The sequence below is a fragment of the Lemur catta genome, chromosome 3 (assembly GCF_020740605.2).
Source record: "Lemur catta isolate mLemCat1 chromosome 3, mLemCat1.pri, whole genome shotgun sequence".
Lineage (NCBI taxonomy): Eukaryota > Metazoa > Chordata > Mammalia > Primates > Lemuridae > Lemur > Lemur catta.
In genome coordinates, this window is record NC_059130.1 from 23,002,283 (window position 1) to 23,020,592 (window position 18,310).

The 18,310-nt window shown below is 38.2% G+C and overlaps 1 protein-coding gene across 2 annotated transcripts in view; it reads left to right on the plus strand.

Annotated features, from left to right (window-relative positions):
* The window catches only part of NOTCH2 (notch receptor 2), a 150,299-nt gene that overhangs the window by 108,135 nt on the left and 23,854 nt on the right, over nucleotides 1-18,310 (plus strand). For both annotated transcript variants that reach the window (XM_045544826.1, XM_045544827.1), the window contains exons 13-20: nucleotides 1,465-1,657; nucleotides 3,034-3,179; nucleotides 4,701-4,814; nucleotides 7,133-7,252; nucleotides 7,686-7,838; nucleotides 14,027-14,255; nucleotides 15,406-15,607; nucleotides 17,894-18,047. In XM_045544826.1, the coding sequence (XP_045400782.1) occupies nucleotides 1,465-1,657; nucleotides 3,034-3,179; nucleotides 4,701-4,814; nucleotides 7,133-7,252; nucleotides 7,686-7,838; nucleotides 14,027-14,255; nucleotides 15,406-15,607; nucleotides 17,894-18,047 (1,311 nt within the window). The remainder of the gene's footprint in view (nucleotides 1-1,464; nucleotides 1,658-3,033; nucleotides 3,180-4,700; nucleotides 4,815-7,132; nucleotides 7,253-7,685; nucleotides 7,839-14,026; nucleotides 14,256-15,405; nucleotides 15,608-17,893; nucleotides 18,048-18,310) is intronic.

The following is an 18,310-nucleotide window of genomic DNA, read 5'->3' on the forward strand; positions in this document are numbered from 1 at the left end:
TTACTGAGTCCAACAAGAGTGCATGGCTTTGCAGTGGATATTTCTGATGCCCAGTGGAAACTCCTTGAGGGAGAACCTGGCTGGTGGAGCCTCTGTCAATCGACACAGTAGACTGCACAAGGAGGCACTTAACACTCTTAGAAGAAGATGGCTTGAAAGTGTATTCTGCAAAGAATTTAAAAGAAAATGAAGTAATCTTGGGAGGAGCAGCTTCAGAGGAGATGTTTCCAAAAAAGACCGAAAGTGAAAAAAAGGCTTTTTCTTATCCTCCGTGGCATTGTAGGCTGAGGCTGGCTCTGTGGGTGAAGAGCTCTGTTTCATATCTTGGTGCCAGTGACAAACATCTCAAAGAATCAGTGGTCAAGGCCAAGGGAAATAGTATTTCAAAATAAGTTAATTAATGAAACAGTTAAGAGGAAAACAGCAACCACTTCCAGATTATGGGTCTTTATCACAAGAACCACCAATTATGGCTTAGAGAGCAATGGAGGGTGAAAAAGGTTAATACTCATACTTTATATGGGTGGGTATCTATTTCACTGGGAATGTCCTGTTCTAAATGGCAGGGTTGCTGTTTCTTAAGTGAAAAAAAGTGGCTGCTTTTTAATCTGAATTAGAACATTGTATTCTTTGAAATTTATAAATTCCTTAGTAGCAGTTGCTTGATGCTATTCTAGAAGGGAATTTATCAAAATGTATTGTTTGTACCCGTTACATTTAAAAAGAAATGTGTTTTGCTGGACTCTACCCATCACAGTCTATAGTGATGGGGCCTAGAAATCGCCATTTAAAATAAGTACTTTAAGCAGGTATTCTACATATTAGAGTTTGAGAACCACATGTCTGGGCTGGGAGACCTTGAATTGTTTTCTCTGTCATTGAACAACAATAAAAGTATGCTTAGGGACTCTATATCCTGAGATTTAAAAAATGGATTAATACAACTCTAAGAATGCAAATAAAATAGATTTTCTTTATAATCAGTTTAATCATTAAATTAATAATTCATTCACTAAACATTCCAGTTAATTTCAGTTTGACTAGAAATATAAGAGGCTAACTGAAAAAATGAATTTTTGGTAAATCAGCAGATAGGACGTTAAGGAAAGCTGCTTTGAATATACTCAGGACAGCAATAAGAGGAGAAACTATCTTTGGTAACATTTCACATTCCTTTTTAAAATCTTGTGAAACTTCCCCATTTCCAAGAGGAAAGGAAAAAGAAATTCATGTGAAAATGGTTCAGCACTGTTCCTGCCTTTCGTTAATTTTGCTTCATTAACAAAAGTCAGTGCTCCTTCCTTGGTTGGCATTAAGTACTATTGGCATTAGATCTTGACATTTGGTGCCCCAAAGCACCTCAAGGCCTGTGCAGATGAGGAGTGTCAACACAATAGTCTCCTAGTTCTGGGTCTATTCCCTAAGCATTTGGAATGTGAGTAACACTGTCCCCCTTCTCTACAGGGCAGAGATGTAACATTGACATTGATGAGTGTGTCTCTAATCCCTGTCGCAAGGGTGCCACATGTATCAACGATGTGAACGGTTTTCGCTGTATGTGCCCTGAGGGGCCCCATCACCCCAGCTGCTACTCACAGGTGAACGAGTGCCTGAGCAATCCCTGCATCCACGGAAACTGTACTGGAGGCCTTAGTGGGTGAGCAGCTGCCACATGTGAATGGTTTCTTATTGACCTGTGTCAAGACGGTGGTTTTTAGTGCAGGCATAGCTTGAAGAAGTCAGTTGGGGACATGAGCGGAGACTTGATTGAAGATTTTGGTAGTCTGCATCAAAGCCTTCTAAATCACTGCTTCATCCTTGGAAGCTGGCCCCAACTTTCCATGACTGAGGACCTAGATGGGCAATGAGGAATGCCTCCCTTATACAGGTCATCAGCAACGACCTCATGGGAAGAGCCGAAACTTATTTTATGAGGCTTTAGTTATTGCGCTTTCAGTACTTACTACAGGACTGATTTCTAAGGAATATTCTAGCCTTTGATTTTTTTCCCCCTGCTTAAACATAGCTCAGCTCTGTTCCCTGACAGTACCAGCACATGTTCTGAAGTAGAGCTGCTTCAGACAACTTTATTCGTGGCCCTGGTAAAACATATGCACTTGGCAAGCCCCTCAGGATCATGTGAAGTGTTGGCAGTATTCTAGAATTACAGAGTGTGACTTTAGGTCCTATAAGATGGTCTTATACTCTTACTATGCTTGCCATAGGACAGGGCTTTGGGCCTTGCCATCTGCCAGACTTCCAGCGGATAAAATAATAAACAGTATTTTTAGATGTAAGTGAGAAATAAAGTTATTTCAAAATGAATTAACTCAGTATTCCTGTTTTAGAGTAGAGCAGGTTTCAAAGCACCCTTATCCATCTACCTTTTTCTTAAAGATCTCCAGAGAGGGAGGCTATTATTTTCTAATATTATAATTTAAGTGCTAATGATCTTCAAATTGGAGATTATATATTTCAGATTCTTTCATTCTTGTACATTTTGCTGCTAGGTGCTTTCTGAGGCCAGGTTTCAGGTCAGAATAAAGCATAATTTAGATGTAAGACATCCCAGGATTGCATCAGAGTGGCTTGGTCCCTCGTGGTGACCTATTTCCTAGGTGTCTATTTTGCACCAGAAACAAGTGATTCCAAGGTTTGTTTTGCTTTAGTTTTATGTGTAATAAAATACATTGTGCAGATTTATCTACTTAAATGTTTCCCTCAGATTGTCCCAAATATTGTATAAACCATTGTTTACATATGATATTTCATTACAATTAATTAATTTCGCTAGCTTCTTGGTGAGCCAGGGAAGCACCATGGAAGGTGTCTTTCCTGGATGGCCTAGGTGGTCCACATGATTCACATCATGTGCAACATGATACAAGTACAGGTCCAGAGAAAAGTAGAAATGAACTTAGTTTACTTATCAGTTCCTCTATCCCCCATTTCTTAAATTAAGTCCTATATTTGTCTCTGTGACTCAGTTGTACATTTGCACCTCCCACAGTAAAAGGTTCTGTCTTCTTTCAGATATAAGTGCCTCTGTGATGCAGGCTGGATTGGCATCAACTGTGAAGTGGACAAAGATGAATGTCTTTCTAACCCATGCCAGAATGGAGGAATTTGTGACAATCTGGTGAATGGATACAGGTGTACTTGCAAGAAGGGCTTTAAAGGTGAAAATAAAAGTGCATCTTTCTCTGTCTGCTCTTTGTCTTGTTGCATACTGCTTGACTCACTTCTTCTTAGTTTTTTTCTTTATTCTCATTCATTCATTTAGTAAACATATTGAGCAGTTATTACTTATGAGGCACTTGGGGAATAAAAACATGAATAAATATAATTTCTGCCTTCTAGCTAGCACTGAGGTGAGCTTTGAAGCAGTAATATTTAAGATGAGCAGTTTAAGACTCCACTTATACAGCTTTGGACAAGTGTCTAATTGTATGCTTCCTGGTCCAGGTTTTATTCCATGGTAATTTAAATAGATATATGGAAATAAAATGAAAATGTTGTGCTTACTATAATTATGATAGCAATAATATCATGGATGAATCCATGTGATCAGAACCCTTTCAACAAACTCTTTTACACATTGAGATATTTTTAGATACTTAGTTACCTATGGCCTTCTGGAAAAATATGTACTTGTGAGAATTATGTAAAATCTTTTCATTGAGTTATTATTGTTGTATTTCTACATTTTCTCTTGGATACTCCCAGAGAGACACAAATGGCTAAATCATTTATATTAATATTTGTACTCATCTGTGCACTTATGCATTGATTCTGTACTCAAACATTGTGCCAGGCTATTGTGATACATCAATATGTTCTAGAGCCAATTTATTGGATTACTTGAAAATTTTCTTAGACCATATTCGAGTCTTTAATTTTCTAATATGTTGCATTACATTTGCAATGAAACTCATCGATTTAAAAGCACTTTTATTTCTTTATCTTATTGAGACTTATCAGTGAGCAAAATAAAAATCAGCAAGTAAAATCCAAAGTCATGTGCCCATTGAGGAGCAGGGTACTACATCTTGAACCCAGACCTCTGTACTCCTAGATCATCGTTTTCTTCGGCACAGTGCCACAGTGTGAGGCTCTGTGTGAGGCCCTATTGAAGATGCAAAGGTGTGCAATATTTGAGTATTGTCCTGTCCCCACTAATCCTTCATTCCTTTTCTCATTTTCTTAGTGGGAGAAAGTTTCATGCCTTGCATCAGGAGAAAACAGCTTGGTAGAGACTATACATATGAAAGAGTAGACAGAAATCAGAGGCTTTGGTTAATGTATTTAAAAGATTATCCCTTTTCCTGACCAGGAACTTTGTATACAAAGGGCTTATATTTAGATCAAGGAACAGGCTTTCACCCTTAATGAACTTCTCTGTTCATGATTGAGAAGTTACATGTATTTGGAGGAGTATTAGGCTTTCTGGTCATTAGAATAGACTGTTCTGCCATTCATCTTTCAACTCATTGAGTGCTGGCATTTACTGACTAACTGTACGTCATGGACCTGTGGCTGAAATGAATGAACTGGTGTTCCAGTGGCCTGAAGAATGCCGTTTCACAGGTGTTTAGTTTTAGGTAAAACCAAGCAAATTGGTTAGTATTTAATAATCAAGATAATGAGGAGGCTGACAGAAAGTTTTACTGTTTCTATTTTTTTCCCCTTTCTGTCTATAGGCTATAACTGCCAGGTGAATATTGATGAATGTGCTTCAAATCCATGCCTGAACCAAGGGACCTGCCTTGATGACATAAATGGCTACACTTGCCACTGTGTGCTGCCATACACAGGTGGGTCCCGCAGGTGCCAGCAGGGACCAGAGGGGATGCTTGGCCATGCCTTGCCAGGACCTGAGTCTCTGCACGCGGGTCTGTGGGGCAACGATGCTGTTCTGAGAACTCACTCCCTGGTTTTCCTTCTTGACCTCACTGACCGGATCTTGAGCTTTGAAAAAAAACATTGTGGCCTCCGTGGTTTACTCCATTATATTTCCAGGACTTGCCCTGTTAGTTTTAGTTTCAGTAATGCAACTATCATTTATCAGTAATTTGTCATATACTAGATGCTTTTTATATGTTGGGTTATTTAATCTATCCCTCAATAATTCTACAATGTGGAAGTTCCCATTGCCATTTTGTACGTGAGGAGGCTGAGGCAAAGGGAGCTCGCTTGCTCATGGTCACATAGGTAAGCAGTCCATCTAGTCCACACAAAGCTCTCGGAATCCAAAGCTTTTCCTCTCAACTTGCATTCTGCTCCTCACGTTCAGTTCTGCTATCCCTCACTCAGCAGTGTCACCCCTTGGATGGCTGTTGCACACTGAGAAGACACAAGTGTGACTTCACATCAGGTGCTCTTTCTTTCAGAATGTTTGAATTATGCTTAGGACGTTTATGCTTTATTTTGTCTTGCCTTATTACTGTCATCTTGTGATTGGATTTCTGTGGCTTGTTTATCTTCTTTTCTTCCATTTTATTCATTCAGGGGGAACAAAGCACAAACATGGACAATGGCTTTGCCTATTTCACCAGGTTGCAGCATGCATGCAGGCAGGCGCATGGCCGAGTATTTCCTCCCTGGAGTCTGGGGTGTTAATAGTAGCTGTTGATAGTGACTCTAACCCATATAGAGTAGCAGACTGACCACAAGCATGCTGTGTTATCTGATGGTCTTGATTCTACCTTGTTGCCTTTGTGCCCCTTATGGAAGAAATCTTAATGTAGGGAAACTGCATTTAACCTGCTTGGTTTACAAAATCAGTTATAGGAGGTCCCTAACTATCCCTGGACAAAGGCAGTATAAGTAATGTCACTCCATAGTGACAGTTCTGATCACATTTGTTGGTAGTGAGAAGATCATCTGATGTACAGCCAGAAAGAGTGAGAATTGATGGCTGTGGGGAGATATAAGGAGATGTCACCATGGTCAACCACATCCTAGGCTTACTTGCTATGTGTCTCAGATGTATACAGCTTATCTGGACAGTAACTTATTTGGTCATCATGCTGCTCAGACACACGAGAATATTTGATTATATGCTGGCAGTTGATTTTTTTTTTCCAGAGAGGGATCCCAATTAAAGAATTTACTATGTGTGACCCTGGAGAAGTTATATATGACCAAAAGCCTGTGCAGATTCACATTTTAGTTCTCAGTATGGCTAGGGCTTCTAAGCTTCGTGGAGTTTGTCCAGAATAAGGGATAAGCGGCATTGCTTGCCCATGTAAGCCACTATCTGATCAGAGACATTGGAAACTGCCTGAGGCTATGTTGAGGAAAATTTGTGGTAACTGTTACTTCTTTCTGAATACAAAATTTTAGAATGAAACTTAAAGTTGAACTAGTTGTAACTTGACTTTAAAGAGAACCTCATCTCTCTTTCAATAAAAGCATTCTTATTTAATTTTTTGTTTGTTTTTGCTTTAAGCATATACCCAGCATACTAGGTAGGAAGTATTGGTGGACAGATAGTGTCATTGGTATAGGCATGAGAAAGACAGGTTGCCTCACAGTCAGAATTGCTTCCCTGCCTCCCACCTCTGAAGTGCCTTCTTTCACCCCCTCTCCGTTATGGAACAGGCCGACAGAGGTTGTGAGGAGCAGGAGGCCATGCTTTTGCCTCTTCCCTGCCACGCACAGGTGGGTCTGTGTGGCTGAGTTTCTGAGTAGCTGAATCTTAGCTATGGAGATACAGAAATCATCACACCCGACTGATGCAGATGTCCAAATCCGTGTAAACACTCACGATGTAACAGTGAAGATGACAGCAGCCCAGGAGTGGTGGAGCACTTACTCGGTGCTCCAGGCTCTGTGGGAATAAGGACTTAGTGTGCATTTTTTCATTTAATGCACACAAATTCTCTATGAGTTACATACTATTCTAATTCCCGTTTTATTTATGAGGAGCTCAGATAAGATCAGTAACTTACCCAAGATCACACAGCTATGTCAGAGCCAAGACAGAAAGGACCATGAGTCCCTCAGATTCCAAAGCCTCTTAACCACTACGTTAGACTTGAATTCTGAGAACATCCTTGGTATACAATTTGGGGAATTTTTCATTTTCTTGGCTTGTTCTTTATTGTAAACACTGTCATTTGCTTTCCAGGCAAGAATTGTCAGACTGTGTTGGCTCCCTGTTCCCCAAACCCTTGTGAGAATGCTGCTGTTTGCAAAGAGGCACCAAATTTTGAGAGTTACACCTGCTTGTGTGCTCCTGGCTGGCAAGGTAACAGCATGGGGGTGGAGATACCAAGAGCATGCATTCTGAACTTTAAACACAGTGGTGAGGGCATCAGATGAATGAGAGGCCCTGGTGTTCTGGGGCCTGCCCGCCTCTGTCAAGAGCACAGGCTTTGCACAGGAGCTGCTAACTGGAATGACTTAGAAAGCCTTTTCATTGTCCATGTCTTTGGGGCCCCCTAGCGGCTGGAAGACTCCAACCTGAGAGTCTCAAATCGTGATTATCTTTCTACAGTGAGTTTTAGCCCCTTGGCAGTAACTTCCCAGGGGCACAGAAGCCTTCATGGGACTTCCCAAAGTAGACCAACCAGGATGTTCCTGGAGTAGCCCCACCCATGCCAGCTAAGCTTAGGCCCTACACAGATTGCTGTGGGAATCAGCTTCCAAAGACTGGGTTGTTTCTTGCCCTGTGTTTCTAGGTCAGCGATGCACAGTTGACATTGACGAGTGTGTCTCCAAGCCCTGCATGAACCATGGTCTCTGCCATAACACCCAGGGCAGCTACATGTGCGAGTGTCCTCCAGGCTTCAGTGGTGTAGACTGTGAGGAGGACATCGATGACTGCCTTGCGAGTGAGTATGGCAGCAGGTCCTGAGCCCCGGGGAGGGAGAGGAGGGCACACAGGGCGCAGGGGAGAGGGGGCTGTAGGTTGCCGCCTCTCATGCAGACATCACCTGTAGGAGTCATTTATGGAGAATATTTAACAGTAGTGTTTTAACTGTTTCTTTTGAAGATAGTGTCTTTAGGATTTGTGGCAATGGAATCCTTTTTAAGCATTCATTTCTCTATGAATTTTTGAACATTGACAAAGTAGGAACAATGCCAGGACAGCCAATTTTTTAAACAATTTGTTGAGGTATGATTAACATGCAATGAAGTGCAAATATTTTAAGTGTCAGTTTGACAAATTTTGACATATGACAACTGACCCTATCACCCAAGATAATGAACATATTTAAAAGTATCTTTATCCTTTTATAATTTAACCTTCCCTCTTGCTTTCTTACTTCATAGAACTGTAGGTTTACCTTCTGTCACTATAGATTAAATGATATTTTTTGCCATTTTATATAAATACAGTGATATAAGCATAATTTTTTTGAGGAGGGGGAAAGGTTCTGACTTACTTCAGTCAGCATAATATTTCAAACTTGTCCATGTTGTTGTTTATATCAATAGTTCATTCTATTTTATAGTTGCATAGTATTCCATTATATGGATATACTATAGTTTATTAGTTGATGGCCATTTGGGTTGTTTTTCCCAGTTTGGGGGTATTAAAAACAAAGCGGCTGTGAAAGAGTATTTTTGTGGACATAGGATTTTATTTGTCTTGAATTAATACATAGGAGCGGGATAGGGATCATGTGGTAAGTGTATGTTTAACTTTTTAAGAAATTGCCAAAATGTTTCCCAAATTGATTGTCCCATTTTTATTTTTACCAGAAGTGTATGAAAGCTCTAGTTGAACCACATGCTCAGGAACACTTGATAATATCAGTCATTTAAACTTAAGCTCTTCTAGTGGGTGTATAAACATATTCCTTTGTGATTTTCATTTGTATTGACCTCTTTACTAATGATGTTAAACATCTTTTTGTGTGTTCTTTGCCCGTCTGCATATCTCCTTTGGTGAAACGTCTCTTCAAATCTTTTGCCCATTTGAAAAAATTGAGTTGTCCTCTCATTATTGAGTTGAAAGAGTTCTTTATCTTGTAGATACCAATTTTTTGTCAGATGTTTGCTTTGCAATGATTTCCTCCCAATGTATAGCTTCTCTTTTGATTATCTTTTGAAGAGGAAGATTTTAATGTTGATGAAATTCAGTGTACTGATTTTCTTTTATCATCCATGCTTAATGTATCGTGTTTAACAAACCTTTGCCTAATCCAAAATCAAGGTTTATCTCCTAAAATTTTTCTTAAAGTTTTATACTTTTAGCTGTTACCTTTAGGGCTATGATCTATTTTGAGTTAATTTTTACATGTCGTATGAGTTAAAAGTCAAGTGTAATTTTTTTTTGTAACTTCAAAAATCTCAGTTTATGAGTTCTAAGTTCCTAGCTTTGCTTTTAGATTAGTGTAGGTTCCAAGAATTTTCTACAGAGACAATCATGTCATCTATAAATAAGGACAACCTTTATGCCTGTTATTTCAACAATGTATGCCTTTCTTTTATTTTATTTTGCATTATTGTATTCTCTAAGACAGTCAGAAAATGTAGAATAGCAGAGGTGAAAGAAGCCAATCTTGCCTTGTCTTGATCCTGGGAAAAAAGCATGTAGTCTTTCACCATTAAGTAACATATTACCTGTTGGTTGTTCATAGGTACCCTTTATCAAGTTGAGAGATTTACTATTGTACTTCTGGTTTACTGAGATTTTTTTTCTTTTTATAATGAATGAATGAATGTTGATTCTTTTTTCAAGTGATTTCTCTGCATCTGTTGAGATGGTAATTTAATTTGGTTTTGGTCTTTTATTATAAGTGAATTATGTTAATCAATTTTCTAAATGTCAAACTAATCTTAAATTTCTGGGATATATTCCACTTGGTCATCATATATTATCCTTTATGTATATATTACTGGATTAGACTTGCCAAAATTTTGTTAAGGATTTTTATATCTGTGTTCATGAGAGATATTGTTCTCCACTTGTCTTGTACTATAATTGTCTGGTTTTGATAGGAGGGCAATGCTGGCCTCATAGAACAAATTGAGAACTATTCCCTTCTATGTTCTGAAGAGTTCATGTATAATTAATATATATTTCTTCCAAACATCTAGGCATGGAATTTTCTTTCTGGGAAAGTTTTTAACTATAAATTCATTTAATACATGTAGTGCCATACAGGCTATTTTTAATTGAGCTTTGGTAATATGTGTCTATTGGCTGGCATAGAGTAATTCATAACATTCCCTTATTGTGTTTTTAATGTCTATCAGATCTGTGGTGATTTTCCTCCTCTTGTTGCTGATATTAGTATTTGTCTCTTCTCCCTTTGAGAGAGAGGAATGTCTATTTTGAATTTGTTTTGGTAGAATGTTTTATCTTCCCTGATTTTCTGTCTACTTATTCTGTCAGTTATTCACAGAGGGATATTGAAATCTTCCACTGTCATTGTATATTTGTCTGTTTTTCTAGCAGTTCTATTATTATTTGTTTAATGTATTTTGAAGCTCTGATATTAAGTGCATAAACATTTAAGATTGTTGAGCCCTTTTGAAGAAATGACCCCTTTATCATTACAAAATGGCCTTTTTTAAACTTTTATCATATTCCTTGCTCTGAATTCTACTTTGCCTGATACTGATATAGCTACTCTAGCTGTGTTTTGTTGATCATTAGGGTGCATATTCTTTTCATCTTTTCACTTTTGGTATGTGTCTCTAAAATTGGTTTCTTGTAGAGAATATATATTGGGTCTTGCTTTTTTCCTCCAATATGACAATATCTGTCTTTTAATACAGGTGTTTAGGGACTTTAAATTTAATGTAGTTTTTTATATGACTAGGTTTAAAATTTGCCATCTAGCTATTTGCTTTAACTTTGTTCTTTCTGCTTCTTGTTTCCATTTCCCTCTTTTTCTGTCATCTTTTGGAATACTTGAATATTCTTATGATTACATTTTATTTCTTCCCTGGCATATTAGTTATATCTTTTTTTGTGATGGTTGTAAGATTTACAGTATGAAACTTTAATTTGTCATAATCTACCTTCAGTTGTACCACTTCATATAGAGTATAAGAGCCTCATAATAGTATACTTACATTTATATTCCTCATGGTCTCTTTTCTTTTGTTATACAATTTATTAAACCCTCCAGATATATTATTTTTGTTTTAAATGGTCAATTATTTTTTCAGGAAATTTGAAAAAGAATTTAGAAGTCATATAGTTATCTACATATTTATAATTCTTGTTCTTCATTTTTTTGTGTAGATTTGCATTTCTATCAGGTATCATTTTTCTTTTTTTTTCTTTTTTTTTTAATTTCAGCTCATTATGGGGGTACAAAAGTTCAGGTTATATATATTGCCCACGCCCCCCCATCCCCCCGAGTCTGAGCTTCAAGCGTGTCCATTCCCCAGACAGTGCTCATTGCACTCATCACGTAGGTATGCACCCATCCCCTCCCCCCGATCCCCCCAGTCAGAACTTCAAGCGTGTTCCTTCCCCAGACAGTACGCATCACATCAAGTAGGTATACACCCATCCCTTCCCCAACTCCTGGAAATGAAGAATTTATTCAGGGAGCTACAAAACACAGTGGAAAGTCTCAAGAGCAGGGTAGATCAAACAGAAGAAAGAATCTCAGAGATCAAAGACAAGTATCATTTTTCTTATGTCCAAAGAAATTTCTTTAATATTTCATGTAGTTCTTATCGCCTGGTGATGAATTTTTATGCTTTTGTGTGTCTGAAATACTTTTATTTTTACCTTCATTTTCAAAGATATTTTCACAGGGAATAGAAGTCTAAGTTGACTTTCCCCTTTAGCACTTTAAAGCTATCCTATTGTCTTCTAGCTTGCATTATTTCTGAGGAGAAATTTGCTGTAATTCTTGTATTTGTTCCTTTATATGTAATTTTCTCACTTGTGGCTGCTTTTAAGATATTCTCTTTCCACTGATTTTTAGCAACTTTATTATGATGCCTGTTGGTATAGTGTTTTCATGTTTCTTCTGTTTGGGGTTCATTTCTTGGTGTTTTTTCCTCCTCAGTCTTTCATTTTAGATTATTTTATCATTTAAATATATTTTCAAGTTAACTATTAATAATTGCTTTCTCTATAGTGTCTTATTTACTGTTAATCCCATTTAGTATGTTTTTCCCTCAGATACTATATTTTTATATCTAGAAGTTCGATTTGAGTCTATCTTACAACTTTCTCTTTGTCATGTTCATGCTTTTATTTCCTCTTGAACACATGGAGTATAGTTGTTTTATAGTCAACAATAGTTGTTTTCTTGTCCTTACCAACTGTTCTACCATATGGGAAATTCCTGTGTGTGTTTCCACTCATTAAATTGTATTTTCTTTGCCTGTCTGGTAATTTTTGATTAGATGTAGACATTGTAAATTTTATATTATTCCATGCTGAATTTTTAAGAAAATCTTTTAAATACTTTTGATCTTTGCTCAGGAATTCAGTTATTTGGAAATAGTTTAATCTTCCTGATTCTTTACTTCAAGTATGTTAGGGTCCAGAACAGCCTTTGGAATAGGGCTAATATGCCTCACTACTAAGATAGTAGTCTCTTAGGACTCTACTCAGTGCTACAGTTTCTTCATTCTGACTGAATGAACATGCACTATTCTCACAGTGAAAACTCTGGAGATTATTCTGCCTGCTTATTTCTGGTGGTTCTTCCTCCAGCCTTCATGTGCATTCTGATCAGTCCTCAGTTACTTGCGTGGTGATTAAATCATTGAACTTCAAATGAGGTTAGCACAATTCATTAAGAATAATGGCAGCTTAATTCACAGGATATATAATTTCAGATCATCATTTGGAGGCTACCATGCTAGGTGCTGGCAGTGACATGATAAATAAAACCTAACTCCTGCCTTCATGAAGCTCATAGTCTATTAGGGAAGAAAGACATGTAGTTAAATAATTTTAACACTATGTGACAAATAGTAAAAAAAAATATATATATATGTCCAAGGTACAATTGATGGAGAACTTTAGGAAGTGGGATCAAACTCTTTGGGTTCCTTTCTCATATTAATTGATGTGTCAGTCAAAATATTTAGTATTTAAAATTTTTTGTATATGAAGTGGGACCAGCAATATTTATAGTGAGTTTAAAATAATTCAGTAAATTGTGGATGGTAAGTTTTCTGAAAGATGCTATGGACATTATAATATCTGTGTACTGTGGTTAAGAAGGGATAGAATAATATTTACAATTGCTCTAACAGAGACTGCAGATGAGCCTTAGAATGGAAATAGTTCAACAGCTGAATAAGGTATATTAAATATCCCTCTAATAAAATAGGAATCACATTACCTTCTAGTGTTTAGTTTTCTTTTTACATTTATGACCTGTCTTTGCAATTACATTTTAAGGTCCTTAAGAGCAGTAGCTACATCTTGTTTTTCTTTTTCTGGCTTGTATGCCATCTGTGTTGCAGAAGGCCGGGGCATGATTGTAGCTGAAAATTTGTCCGTTAATTGCTATGAATGTGAAGTATGTTAAGATCAAGCTATGTGATACTTAAAATAAAGAAAAAAACCCAAACCTTTGATTAGTGAGGCTACCTAAATTTAAAGAGAGAGTTAATGGTTGGGGGGAGAGAGCAAGGGAGAGTGAGAGAGAGAATTTTTTTATATTATATGCCCGGAACAAAATGAATGTATATATTTTGTCTTCCTCTACCCACTCCACTGTCACATACAGCTTTTGAAAGTATTGATTGATAGTTCTGATATTCTGTGTGTTTGGGCACACATTTGATTTACAAAATGTATGAGGGGGACCAAGACAGGTTTTATGACTCTATTAATTTTACAAGACTGAAATTACAAAAGTGGTGATAAAGATGAAGTTTATACCACTTATTAAACAGTGAAAAATCTCAAGCAAGTGTTAGTGAATTCATTTTCATAAATGGGCTAGTCAGGGCAAAATAAAGAAGTCAAGTATAAAAATGTCAGACTTGTGCTGCCCGTAGTGTGACTTAATTCAGGTTATTCACCTTTATGAATCTAAGATTAAATTGACACTGCTGTTATTCTTGCATGATGGCTTAGATCCTTGCCAGAATGGAGGTTCCTGTGTGGATGGAGTGAATACTTTCTCCTGCCTCTGCCTTGCGGGCTTCACTGGGGATAAGTGCCAGACAGACATGAATGAGTGTCTGAGTGAACCCTGTAAGAATGGAGGGACCTGCTCTGACTATGTCAACAGTTACACTTGTAAGTGCCAGGCGGGATTTGATGGCGTCCACTGTGAGAACAACATCGACGAGTGCACCGAGAGGTAAGCAACCTGTGCAGCAGTGTCTTATGAGAAAAAGGGAGAAAGGGGAGGAAACTACAGAGCACAGTGCTTGGATTGTGGGGCAGGGATGAGGCATCCACTTGGGCCCCACTCCACCATCATCTCCTATTGCCCAGTTCTTTTCTTTTCTTTTTTTTCTTTTTTTGAGACAGAGTCTCGTTCTGCTGCCCTGGCTAGAGTGCCGTGGCGTCAGCCTAGCTCACAGCGACCTCAAACTCCTGGGCTTAAGCAATCCTTCTGTCTCAGCCTCCCGAGTAGCTGGGACTACAGGCATGCGCCACCATGCCTGGCTACTTTTTTTCTCTTTATATTTTTAGCTGTCCAAATCATTTCTTTCTATTTTTAGTAGAGACGGGGTCTCGCTCTTGCTCAGGCTGGCCTCAAACTCCTGGGCTCAAGAGACCCTCCTGCTTTGGCCTCCCAGAGTGCTAGGATTACAGGTGTGAGCCACTGCGCCCGGCCTCCTATTGCCCAGTCCTTGATTCCTGATAGGTGTGGTTATTATAGTTAGAAGGTCAAAAGTCAGAGGTTGAAAAGCTTGGTGGAGTGGATCATCATTTATTTCTTGCTTAGGGAGCAGAAAGAGCTACAATTAATTCTATTCTCTTCTTCCCTTGGTCTCTTGTTTATTTCAGTTGACAGTGGATCTAAAAATTCCTATTTCTCTGCAGATTTGTTACTACTTTTTAAGTAATTTTGGGGAGATATGTTTCATTTCATTATATTAATAGTTTGTTCTATTTCTCTTCCATAAGGAAATCTAGAGTCAAAAACTATTTAGCACTTTTCATATAAATTAAATTGACTTAGGGATAAAATGAAAGATGATACATGGAAAAACATAGAAGGAGTGGGTAAAACCTGGAAAACTTTGTTTTCCCTAGGAATTTATGGTAAATTCAGCCTTTTAAATACTCCCAAGCCTTTTGGTTATAGAAAGGTTGGCACTCAGGGCTTCTGGCACCCCGTCTAGCTTGGAAAAAAGTAAAATTTACTGGATATAGGAATTTGGGATACTCAAGCGTATTTGCCTGTGTAACATCTTATATTCCAGAAATCTTGCTTTTCAAATAGCAGGTCCGAGGAACCAGATGGGTAGCTGATGTGGTTCTCCCTGTTTGTTCCTCAGCTCCTGTTTCAATGGTGGCACGTGTGTAGATGGGATTAACTCCTTCTCTTGCTTGTGCCCTGTGGGTTTCACGGGTCCCTTCTGCCTCCATGAGATCAATGAATGTAACTCTCATCCATGCCTGAATGAGGGAACGTGTGTTGATGGCCTGGGTACTTACCACTGCACCTGCCCCTTGGGCTACACCGGGAAAAACTGTCAGGTAATTAACTTCCTTCTCATTCATTCAGCTCCCCAAGAGCAGCTGAGTATTACACCTATTCACTTTCTAGGCAGAATAAGCCCCTTCTAAAAGAGAAAATTATGGATCTCAGGAGTATCCCCGAGATAAATCTAGGTAACTTCTTAATAGTTGGTAGATTCTAAAATGGTGGCACCAGCAATATGATATGGATTAACACATGTAAGATTGTTATTAGAGGCTAACCAAGAACTGCAGAAAAATACATGTGGGAAGTAAGCACATAGTTATAGGTATCTTTTACATAGAAAACACTGAAAGAGAGAAAACAATAAAAAATTTTAAAGGCCAGATGCAATATCTGAGGGGATAATAATAATAATTATCATGTCCTATAATGTTGTAACATTCTCAAAAGCAAACTATTTACATATCTTTTAAATTCAAATATGTAAATATACATTTTCATAGACTCTTAGGATGGAAGGAGCCCTCCTAGGCAACTAAGTCTAACCTTTCCATTTCATGAGGAAGTAACTAAGCTTCAAAGTAACTTTTCCAAGGTTGTATGCCATACAGCATTGTGTTTAATTTTATGCTATTTCATCTCTTTAAGAATGATAGAATAATAGAACTCCAAAGAACGTAGGAATAAATGGCAAAGTTTAACTTGACTTACAGGGTGCACTTCAATAAGGCTTTGGCTGTGTTGGACGTGCAAACCCACACCTCCTCGTGTGAAGCGGCTTGTTGGTTATTCTGTGGATCAGGAGGGCCGTCTTCATTGGGTTTCTTCTCATTTTCACAGTGTAGATTGGAAGTGCTGGTGAAGCACTCTTCCCTTCCTCCAGTAGTCTCTCCAGTGAGTGTGGCCTTGCTCTCCGCAGGGAGCCAAGCCACTCCATGTGAATAAAGAAGATGAAAGGTGCTAGTCCTCTTGCACTCTTTGCCTCACATTTTTCATAAGCCTGATGTCTCCCCTTTGAAATAAGCTCTTTGACAGTTTTGGGTTTATTAACAGGCTTTAGGTCCTTTAGCCCATATTCACCACAGACAGATTTGGTCAAGACCCATGTGGATTTTTCACACGGAATTAGCACAGGAAGTATGAACCTATGTGACAGCTTTAACTCTCTTTCTAGGCCTACAGGGTGCCCATATATATAGATGCAATTATGTCTAGAGCATTAGGAAGAACTTAGTGTATTGGGTTTCCTTGAATTCTTAAACTTTTGTGATAAGAACTTTTTAAATAGCAGAGCTAAGGGAAATTAGACTTAAATAACGTCCTTTTGTTCGACATCATTTTGTTATGATGATGAGAAAAAAAATTGATTCTTGACTGGGGCTACTATCTGTGTGGAATTTGCATGTTCTCCCCATGTTTGTGTGGGTTTTCCCCAGGTACAGTTTCCTCCCACATCCCAGAGATGTGCGAGTTAGGTGAACTTGTGTGTCTAAATGGTCCTGGTTTGAGTGAGTGTAGGTGTGAATATATCCTGTGATGAGAGGGGTTTCCACCTTAGCCTCAGCTGCTGGAGCTGCCAGAGAGGCTTCGAGCACTCTCAACCCTGAACTGGAATAAGCAAGTTGGAAAATGAATGAATGAATGAATGAATGTACAAATTATTATAAAATAAAAATTCGTAAAGTTTACGATAATCATACAAATGCACACCAATAAATAATGTGGTACAAAAGTGCTCAGTGAGCCTACCATATTTGTTGTTGGTTTTGAACTGCATGGTGGTAGGAGGTGCTCCTTAGAATTTTCACTTTGCAAATGTTTCTTTCTTAAATTAACCTACCACCACTATGACTGCCATCACTCACTGATTCACCAAAAATCGGATAAATAATTCTCCGATTTGTTTTTATTAATCTTTCATAAATGTATGTATAGCTCACATTTAGTTCAATATTTGATATTAGAAGAGTTTGGGTCTTTATTTTGAAGTTTGGTGATGTTTTTGTGACCAGAAATATGCTGTAGGAACTTAACTCTCATTTATATCAGTTAGCCTATGGTGAAATCGATTTTGTTGTGCATTTTGGAAACTGTGACTTTGCTTACAGTTGTAGTTTCCAAGAATCTATTAATGATGGCAAGTGTGAACTTACTGTATATAAAAATGATTAGATGTACCTCGGAACACTTGATCTAGTTTAAGGCTTGGGTAAGGGCTCTTTTTTTTTTGGTAATTAATTAGTGTTCTTTCCTTTGATTTCTTGTAACACAATGGAACCTATTTTCTTCATTTCTAGTATTTGGATTTTGACGTATGTGCACCTCTACCTCTGTTTCAGACCCTGGTAAACCTCTGCAGCAGGTCTCCGTGTAAAAACAAAGGGACTTGTGTTCAGGAAAAAGCAGAGTCTCGGTGCCTGTGTCCATCTGGATGGGCTGGTGCTTACTGTGACGTGCCCAGTGTCTCCTGTGAGGTGGCAGCCTCCCGCAGAGGTAAGCCCTGCCCTCTTCATGTAGGGCAGGTGTTGTTATTGTAGGATTAGAGTGGACAGGCAAGGCTCTGGAGAAAGGGCCCCAGACAGAAGGAAGAATAGAGGAACGTGCTTAAAGATTCCAAAAAAAGATGTATTTGAAATGAAACTGTGACATATTCCACTTTCAGGGCTTGTTTATTTTTAATACAATGTGCTGCTGAGGATTGTGAAGAACCAGACAAGAATAGTTTGATGTGTGTCAGCTGGCTTAAGATTTGCTTG